This window comes from Myotis nattereri, assembly GCF_964212035.1.
Source record: "Myotis nattereri genome assembly, chromosome: 6".
Taxonomy (NCBI): Eukaryota; Metazoa; Chordata; class Mammalia; order Chiroptera; family Vespertilionidae; genus Myotis; species Myotis nattereri.
Window position 1 is genome coordinate 96028973 of NC_138081.1, and position 10100 is coordinate 96039072.

Genomic DNA, 10100 nt, shown 5'->3' on the forward strand with positions numbered 1-10100 from the left:
TCAGAAGAACAGGGATTCTCTTTTCCCAAACATGAGACCCCCAGCTTTGCTATTAGTCTAGAACAGGGGTTCTCAACCTTCCTAATGCCGCGACCCTTTAATACAGCTCCTCATGTTGTGGTGACCCCCAACCATAAAATTATTTTCGTGGCTACTTCATAACTGTAATGTTGCTAATGTTATGAATCATAATGTAAATATCTGATATGCAGGATGTATTTTCATTGTTACAAATGGAACATAATTAAAGCATAGTGATTAATCACAAAAACAACATGTAATTATATATGTGTTTTCTGATGGTCTTAGGTGACCCCTGTGAAAGGGTCGTTCGACCCCCAAAGGGGTCGCGACCCACAGGTTGAGAACGGCTGGTCCAGACTAACAAATGCATATATTCAGCAAGTGCTTGTTGAGTGAATCAATGTGTGAATGATTTTCTTGGTGGGGTTCTGTGAACAGAGAGAAAGGAAGTAACCTGTCAGTGAAGAATGAACATTTTTAGCCCTAGCTGGTTTGGTTCAGCGGATAGAGTGTTGGCCTCGGACTGAAGGGTCCCGGGTTCGATTCCAGTCAAGGGCATATTCTCCGGTTTTGGCTGGAGTACGTGCAGGAGGCAACCAATTGATGTGTTTCTCTCTGTCTCTCCCTCTCCCTCCACTCTCCCTAAAAATCAATGGGAAAATATCCTCAGCTGAGAATGAACAAAAACAAAAAAAGAAGGAACATTTTTACTGTGAAAAAGGCAGGCAATTTATTGTAGTGAGATTATACTGAGTTTATATACGACCGTGATGCATATAAAGTACCATCCTCCACACGCCTGGGAAGACATCCCTGAACCGCAAGGAAACTCAAAGTGCTATCGATGTGATGCGTTTTCACTAACCGATCCCATTAGAATCACATGATTAGAAGGACACATGGAAGTATTTCCATACATTTTCATGACGGCCTTTTCCTTCCCCAGCGTTCGTGGTGCCCTGACAACCCCACAGGGTCCCTGCGGGTGAGTCTGCTGCTCCCCTTCCTGTGGCGACGAGCCGCCCCCTGCTGCTTAGGGCGCTGCTGACGAAGAGTTAGGCCTTCCCCTGAAACGGAGCTCGTGGAAACTATGAAAACGGGCATGACATTTGAAGCAACATAAGAACAAGAAAACATTAGTTTTAAACACCAGCAGGTAGAAAGTGCCCCAAGAGGGGGAGAAGAGCACTGCAGTGCACCCCAAGTTCACAAACAGATACAGACACGTGTTTATGTGGACATTTTTGCACCCGACGCCTTGTCTGGAACACACTTTATACATGTGCTATGTGTGCACGGATCGGTGCACGCAGCCGGCACCGAGGGCTACACGATGCCTCGAAGGAGCTTATTCTGGACTTTTAGAAAACAGTCTGGAAGCAGTTCATGCGGCCACTGCATCTGCCATGGGCGTGCCACACGCCTGGCCACCTCCTAGATGTAGGACTCCTTGGCGTAGAGGAGCTGGTCAGCCTCGAAGGCCGGCTGGCTGCAGCGCCCCGCCAGGCAGTCCCACGGGCTCTGCTGCGTAGACTCGGACACAGTTCTGAGCTGATGCAGCTCGGGCCTCCCAGTGACGGCCACTTGTCCGATCGTCTCCACGGAAGCACAGCCGGCCCTGCTGTGGCTCCAGCTCGCAGTCCTGGGCGAGAGTCTGTGCCCGTCGAGTGGCTCTTGGCCACACGCATTCCCTGAGTCCCCTCCGTGGTGCCCGGGTAGGCGAGGCGGCAGCCCCGAGTCCAGGCTGAGCATCCTGGCCCGCAGGCTGCCAACCGTCTGGCTCCCAAGGGCAGTGAGCGCTGGGGCCTGGCCCCGCACGGCCTCTTGGTAGGAGGGTGGGCTGCCGGGACTCGTCCTGTCCACCAGCCGGAACACGTCCTCCCCCGACAGGGCACGGGATCTTGGGCTAAAGTCCAGAGCTGCTTGGCCATGGGTTTCAGACAAGTTTTCCCGGACGATTCGCCCGGCGAGCTGGCTCTCCCTTCTGAAGTCTTTCCTGCCGGGCTCTCTGGCTCTCACAGACAGGCTGGGGGGCTTGGGGAGTGCCCTTTTGTGTGAGGCGAAGGAGAAGGACATGGAGTGTTTTTTTATTTCTCTGCTGGGCTTACTTTTATCTGTCTTCGTGAAAGACTGATGTCTGCTGAAGAAGCTTCTCCTGGGGCTGGAGGGGGAAGCCGGGGGCGAGCTGTCAGAGGAGGCGTCCGGGGAGCCGCTGGCGCAGGCCATGGGCGCCCATCCCTGCGGGGACACTGCGCCGGGCGGGGAGCTCTGCACCCGCAGGTCCTGCGGCCTCTGGCTCCCGCTGTCCACCGCAGGAAACACCTCCTCTGGGAAGGGGTCCTCGGCCTCCTCACTGCCCGACCGGGAGGCCGGCCGGGCCCCGGGGGAGTCCTCGCTGCGTGTCAGTTTCGGGTTAGCTCGCCGGCTCCCGCGGCGCTCTGGTGAGGGCGACACGCTGGGCTCCGAGTGTCTCCTGTCCGGGTCACCGAGGGAGCTTCTCAGCCGGGCCACAGTGCTGGCCACGGGCTCCACGCGGGCAGCTGTGTCCCAGGGCCCGGGGGGCAGCCTGGCCGGGGAGCCCAGGGCGCTGCCGCAGTCCCCGTCAGGGTCGTTGCTGTCATAGGCCGAGTCATTCTGCAGGGTCGACGCGTCTGCAGACACGAAAGGGAGACACGAAAGGGAGGCTGAGCTTTTGCTCAGGTTCTTTCAGAAATGAGCTTCCTATTGGGGGTGGCAGTGGGTAATTTGGTGACGCTACTTTGGGGTTTGAAAGAAAGATATTTGCCACATTAAATATGTGTTTCTTTCAAAATCAACTGTCAGTGGGGACAGGGAGGGAGGTGGGGAGGGAGAAAACAGCATTTCACTGAAAATGGACTGATCTTCACTTTAAAAACGACCCTTCGGATGGCCTTCTTGGGTTCATTTCCATTTTAACGGACCGTATTCCAACAGTGGAAACAGAAGGGTATGACCCGCCCTCTGGCTCAGGTTCATCAGCAAGACTAGCAGTTTCTGCTGTGGAACAAGCAGGGGCCCAGGCGCAGCCCCAGTGAGTGCCTGCAGCCCGAGGAGATGCTGCAGGGAGAGCCAGGAGCTCAGTTAACCTCTTCCCCCCGGTGAGTCCACACTCAGCCCGTGCCCTGTCACAGCAGCTCCTGCCTCATAACCAGGGACACTGGACACTGGACACGCGATGCAACGCGAGGCCGACAGCACGCCCATACCTGAGCCGTCCGTGTGCTCCAGGGAGTCATCGGAGATGGAACTGGAATGTGCCGGAATGTTTTCCCCAAAGATTTCCAAACAGTTGTCGATGAGAAATTCCACCAAAGTCTTCACCTGGGAGGGCACATGAGCAGATGGTCAGCTTAAAGGCATCTTTATTTTCTTAAACGGAGGGGGACAGGGCAGGGTCAGCTGCCAGGGCGGTGTCACAAGGAGCCTAGAGGTTGTGTGTCTGGGAAGAGCAGACAGAAAATGTGGCAACCATCTCTATATTAAAGTCATTTTCGAGACATGCACTTTTTATTTGGGAATTTGAGAAACTTTTAAAGTAACTGAATTTTTCCTTTAAGTGAGGAGTGTCTCCAACCCACAGCTGGACGGAGTGTGATGCAGAGAGGAGAGAAGTGGGGGCGTTCTGCCTGGGAGACGGATGTGAACATGGGAAGCACTAAACTCTGCCTCTCTTGCCGAAACCGGTTTGGCTCAGCAGATAGAGCGTCGGCCTGCAGCCTGAAGGGTCCCGGGTTCGATTCCGGTCAAGGGCATGTACCTGGGTTGCGGGCATATCCCCAGTGGGAGATGTGCAGGAGGCAGCTGATCGATGTTTCTAACTCTCTATCTCTCTCCCTTTCTCTCTGTAAAAAATCAATAAAATATATTTAATAAATAAATAAATAAATAAATAAATAAATAAATAAATAAACTAACTCTGCCTCCAGGAGGTGGGAGGCCGCGGCCTTGGCTCAGTCAGTTCATTAACTGCCCGTCTGATAGTGGAACTGTGACCGAGACACCCTGTGTCTCCCATCCTCACTGTGAGGGCGGCCCAGTCAGAGACGCACAGGCACTGCATCACCTTGATGTGCAGACGGACGGGCGGTGGGGATGAGAAACGGAGTTTCCCAGAAACAGGCTGGAACAAACCTGATTGTTCAAGTCTTTCTGGGCTTCCAGCGAGAGGTTCTGGTCATTCTCCCGGGTCAGCATGTTGGGCCCCACGCAGATGGCGAGGTTGCTGGCGTCCATCTTGCTGACCTCGGCGTTCTTGCTGACCAGGTAGAGCACGGAGAGCAGGTGCTTGAGTAGCAGCAGGTTGGGCCGCGGCAGCTTCTCTGCGACCCTGCAAAGAGGTTCAGGGGGCGGCTCAGAGGCTTTGCTGGCTGCAGTGTAGCAGCCGAAACTCCCTCACCCAGACTTCCTTTAAAATGAGGAAGGTGCTGCTTTCACAAGTAACATTATGAAATGCTCATTCAGACTCTTCCAAGGGCAGCTGACACGGGATGAAACTGGCTAACCAGACATCGTGACAACCTACAACACCGACACCAATGACTCATCCTGCTATTTACACAGGCCCCAGGTGTGGGAGCATTCACTCCGGCAACAGATACCAGAGCTTAATATTTTGAAAACCATTTTTGTAGAAGAATCATTTAGCCACGAACAATGCCTTTTTGTTCCCAACACTGCAAGACTGTGTGTTTTGTGTGTGTTTTTAACACAATCATTTGCTTTTTTTCTGACCTGTGACCATGGAACAAAGATGAGACATTTTTGCACCATTCTGAGAAATCTTTACGGAGAAGAAATCAGTGTATAAGGCATGTTCATAACTATGGTCAAGGCAGCATTTCAGCGGCAACATTATTACTAACAAATAATAAATTAGGCTTTTAAAGCCTCTCTTTTTGAAAAAAAATGAAATGGTGACTCTAATATATGGATCATTTTCATTTCTCATAAGACGTTATTGTTCTGAAAGAGCTTTATGTCTTTAAGTAGAAAGTAATTTTCATTTTGGGACAAACACTCTAATGTCTTCAATTCTATAAATATTTCAATGAAAATATTTAGCCATGTGGGCAATTATAGTATATAGGCACACTCTCATAGGATTTGGCAAAAGTGCTGATATTTTAAAGTTAGGCATTTAAGATTCTCTAGTCACCAAGAGGTCATACTTTCATTCACATATGTAATTATTTTCGCTGTCACTGGAGTTTGTTTTTATATAGTTTTCATTCTGGTTAATTAGAAGAATATGAAATATATTATGGAATTTAATGAACAAAACAATCCCTTCTAGATTGTTCTCTGTGCTGTCAGGGATGCTTTCTGGGAGAATGGTTGTCTTGCAGGACACCAGTTGGTATAGGTTAAGGAAAACCCCAAATTCCTACACCTGGCTGGCTAGCCCGTTTTGAAGCTTTCATCTATGATTCTGCCTCATACCTTCTCAAACGACTTATCTTTTTAGACTCCCCCACCTCTTGTGATTTGTACTGAAGCTCATGTTCTACTTTTTGAAAAAGCATCTACTCTCCTTTGGCCGAAACAGTGTTTGTAAATGTCCAGGGTAACGCCTGATTTTCATTCTGGGCAGATGAGCAGTTCCACGCGGGTCCCCTCATCATTACCATGTGCAGGAAGCACCCTGCCACGCGATGAATGGAGAGATGGAGTCCAGGTGGGAGGACCCTGACGACTTACTGTTTCAGGGCCTCGATCCTGTCCTCCTCAGTCGGTCTCTCCAGGGCACCCATCCAGTCCTCAAACAGGTCACAGGAGAGCAGCTTCCGGGGGATACTTCGGAGGAAGTCCTGGAGGATGAAGAAAGGGTACCGTTTGGCCCGTCTGTGCTGGGTAATGTGCTGGTGTCTTTATCTCCACTTGGTTTGTTCCATCTCAGGGAACCTATGCTCATCTTGCCACAGGCTGTGCCCCTTCCTTCCTGCATTTGGTTAGTTTGAAGGAGATCTCTCTCTTGTGTTGTCTCTCAGCAACTTCCCTCAACAGGCACAGTAAGGGCACCATCCAAGGGGCCCCAAGATTCAGGGGTATGGACTTGGCCATAGGACAACCCAAGTCCCTTTCTCCTCAAAATGCTGGGGAACTTTAAAGCCTTGTATAATAAATAAAAGGCTCAACTTAAGCAAAATGCAAGATCAGTGTACTTTGGTTTGTAGAGAGGAGAACCCATTTCTCGTATCCTGAGCATTAATGTATCAGAACCCATTGGCAGGTTCTTTGGTGCCAATGCTGTGAACTCACCTTAAAGACCACTGCCAGGAGGTGCACGGGGAGACTTTTCAGATCCACCATGACTCCCGAGTTGAGCTCCTCCTTGAGCTCTTTGCGAGCTTTCTCGTTGGCTGCTTTCCTAAATATCCCTTCAGTGGAAGGGCCTTTCAGGCACAGGATAGTAAGAATATCCTAGAGGAAAGAGGCATAGGAATAGGAAATGGTGACCCTTGGTTTGAAGACATACTTTGCTACTAATACACTAGAAAGCTATGTTTAGGGAGGAGAAAGAGGATTAAAAGAGTGCATCTGCACAGTAGCTAACTTTATCTGTCATAAAACATCCTCTCCATTAATGTTAGTTCCCCATGATACTGAGTTAGTCTTAACAAGTGGCCACTGATGCCAGCTGTTCCCTTCAGTCCAGTTGCTGTCAACTCTTCCTCCACCCTCCACTTCTCTGAGAGGAGGTGCCTTGTGGAAGCTCTTATTTGCACATTCTAGAACTGCTCCAGCCTCCTTCCTGGACCCATTCCACATACACATTGGATTTCGGATCAGATATGCTACACCACATCTCTGTCTGTTGATTTTTCAGAAGCCACACATTTTCAACATTCTTAACTCTAGGAAGTCAAGGACAGAGCGACCATCAGTCTGAGCTCATTGGCAAATACAAGCCATTTCTAGAATGTAAGCAGCCAGGGACTGTCCTGACTGCACTCCCAGCAGAAACCATTTCTAAGAGGGAAAACACGAAAGATCGGCCTCAATAAGCTCAGTGTGAGGATGACATTCAGGCTGCCCAAGGACTTTTCAATCTGGCAGAAAGCTGAAGTAGGGTGACAAGTCAACGCGCGCCTACCTGGATGGGTCTGGGGAGGGTGTCATCGTCACCACAGATAATTGACAAGGGCTGATCAAACAATGACGCTTTCAATTCTGGCTCTGAAGCCCCAGAAAAATCTGATGGAGGAGAAAGCCTTCTCATGAGAAAGGGCCAGGACAGCACCTTCTTTCTCTTCTTAATTTCTACAGCCAAGAAAACAAGGCAAGGTGAAAATTTAGATTAAAATATTAACAAACAGAGATCCATGTCAGACAGTGGGTATCGTCAGTCACACAATGTCACTTCTGGTATGCCACATGGGAGAAATATTCTTGCAAAAACTGAGAAAGCAAAGGGCATGCATCTTAATCTCTAAACATCAACCCAGAAAACCACCACGTTACCAGGGCAACCAGCCCCTAAACATCAACACCAGGGTTCTTCAGTCTCCACCTTTCCTGTTTTTACCCGCCACTAGCTGTTGGCTGCAAAAACTGGCAAAACCTAACTGTGCGGGTCATAAACCACCATCTTAACCTATTGACCTGAACAGCTGGTGGACATCTTTCATGTGAAATACATTAGTTTCATCTGCTCCTTTGAAGAAAATGAAACTTATGAAGAGAGGAACTGACTTGCTCAAGATTATTTTGAAGATCCTTAGTGGGGCGGGCTGCAGCCATGCTTGCACCACCGGCCGCTAGAGGGAGCGACATCACTCAGCCTGTCTGTAGTTCCTTCTCCAGGGTTGCAGCCGCGGCTGCCTTAGGACCAGGAGAGCACTAACTGCTGCAGAAAGGTCCGAGCCCCGACACGGCAATTGGGAATTATTAGTGAACACCACCAAGAGCTCTTTGCGGGCTTGTGTGTGCAATGGGTACTGCCTTTCACAAGTTTCCTTCTTTTTCTCTTTTCTCTTCCTTCTCTCCCCGCCCCCCCCCGCCCCTAATTAGAAAAGCTGTATTTTCTAAATGCACCGGCATATGTTTCTATACAATTTATACTGGCAAGTGCGAGAGGCTGGGTGGAGAAGTGGCTTTTTCCCATGGTTCAGGAGAATTGGGTCAAGGTTATGTTACCGTAATGCACTATGAAAAGAGTGAAAAGTGAACCGTGGGCCCTAGCCGGTTTGGCTCAGTGGACAGAGTGCCGGCCTGCAGACTGAAGGGTCCCGGGTTCAATTCTGATCAAGGGCACATCACTAGGTTGTGGGCTCGATCCCTAGTGGGGGCATTCAGGAGGCAGCCATTCAATGATGTTTCTATCTCTCTTTCCCTTCCTTTCTGAAATCAATAAAAATACATTAAAAACAAACAAAAAAAGTCAACTGTGGGTTCTTTGGAATTCAATGTCAGCAAAGATTGCTACATAGGTTCTTAGATTCACTTTCCATTAGAGAAGTAAGGAAAGGAAAAAGGCATTGAGTGTTTTTCATATGTCCATATGCCTTAATTGTCAAAATGGAATGGCCAGGACATCTGTCGCCCACTAGGAGCCCCTTGGAGAGTGGGGTGGCTCTGAGGGGTCTTTCCTGATGCTCTGATGCTTGGGGGGTTGGGGCCTCCACTTGAGAGTGGATGGTCTGCGGTCTTTAAGAGCACATCATACAAATAATTCCTAGTAGAGAAACATCCTGTGGTTTTGCAAACCAAGAACATTTGCTGTTAGCACTTACATAAAAGACCAGTATGTTTTCAAAACTCACCAATTAGCTGGCAAATGCTATCTTCACTCTCACATGATGCCAACAGAGGATGTTGCTTGATATCACCCTAAAAGCAGGTTTACTTTAGTTACAAATAATGACTGAAGAAACCTACCCAGGCTTCCCCCACAAAATGTTCATATAACATTTTATTCATATTAAAAATTAGCCAAAGAGTCCACTGATTTCTTTCTAGCTTCTAAAACAGGGGTGGGCAAACTTTTTGACTCGAGGGCCACAATGGGTTCTTAAACTGGACCGGAGGGCCGGAACAAAAGCATGGATGGAGTGTTTGTGTGAACTAATATACATTCAAAGTAAACATCATTACATAAAAGGGTACGGTCTTTTTTTTTTTTAGTTTTATTCATTTCAAACGGGCCAGATCCGGCCCACAGGCCATAGTTAGCCCACGGCTGTTCTAGAATCAATAGTAAAGCACTGATTGTTTCATATAAGAGTTTAACACACTGCATTTAGGATACTAATTTTCTACTCTAATAATTAAATAAGCCAAACAATATTCAGTTAAAGCAGAAAGTTTTTCCTCTTCTCACAGTGCAGATAAAAACTTTAAGAACTTGCTTTCTTACCTCTGATTGACATTCAATTAATGTCTCCATATTATTGGTATTTAGTGTTTTCGACTAAAAGAGAAAAAAAAGTAGGTTAGGTAAACATTTGGCTCAAGCCTTTGGAAAATATGAACGCGTGAAGATGAGAGCGGCACATACAGCATTGCAGCTGCTTGTCAGCTTCATCAGAAGTTTGGCCGACTGTCCTGCTGAAGTCCCCTCCCGTGCGGCCTCGCTCTGCCTACGGAGAAGTCACATGGGAGAGAGTCAGGGGGATACACAGGGTCAGCTGGCCGATTTCAGTGCCACTTCGCCAGAGCACGAAGTCTGAAACTATTGGGTAGGAAAGTTGTCATTTACAGTACAGTGTGTGACCAGATGCCTTATGCTATTCGGAACAGCGTCTGATTACATATCTCTAACTCAGTTAAGCCTCAGCTCACCACCAGGCCAAATTCTGTTCTGCATTTATTACATCCCCATCAAGAGAGAATCTGGATGACAAGTCCAGTAACAACTTTTTTTGGGGGGAGAGCTCACCTTGCGTCAGGTATCATATTAAGAGCTGTGCATGAATTTGCTCATCCGACCAGAAAAGAGAAAAGCTCAGACATGACACTAAGGGAACATTTACAGAATTCCTATGCCCCAGAGAACAGGCTTCTCCCGAAGCAGAGCTCCCCGTGCTCAGAATCTTTATAGCTCTGCTGCACCCTCC

General features: G+C 48.6%; 1 protein-coding gene across 1 annotated transcript; it reads right to left on the minus strand.

Moving 5' to 3' along the window:
• Nucleotides 1-733: 733 nt before the first annotated feature.
• Nucleotides 734-9568, minus strand: TAGAP (T cell activation RhoGTPase activating protein; the record flags this gene model as incomplete). Its single annotated transcript, XM_081094927.1, has 9 exons — nucleotides 734-2675; nucleotides 3252-3366; nucleotides 4177-4372; nucleotides 5743-5852; nucleotides 6304-6465; nucleotides 7139-7305; nucleotides 8808-8874; nucleotides 9401-9454; nucleotides 9542-9568. The coding sequence occupies 9 exons, from the start codon at nucleotides 9566-9568 to the stop codon at nucleotides 1459-1461; spliced, it is 2115 nt and encodes a 704-aa protein (XP_080951053.1). The 3' UTR covers nucleotides 734-1458.
• Between the last annotated feature and the right edge of the window lie 532 nt (nucleotides 9569-10100).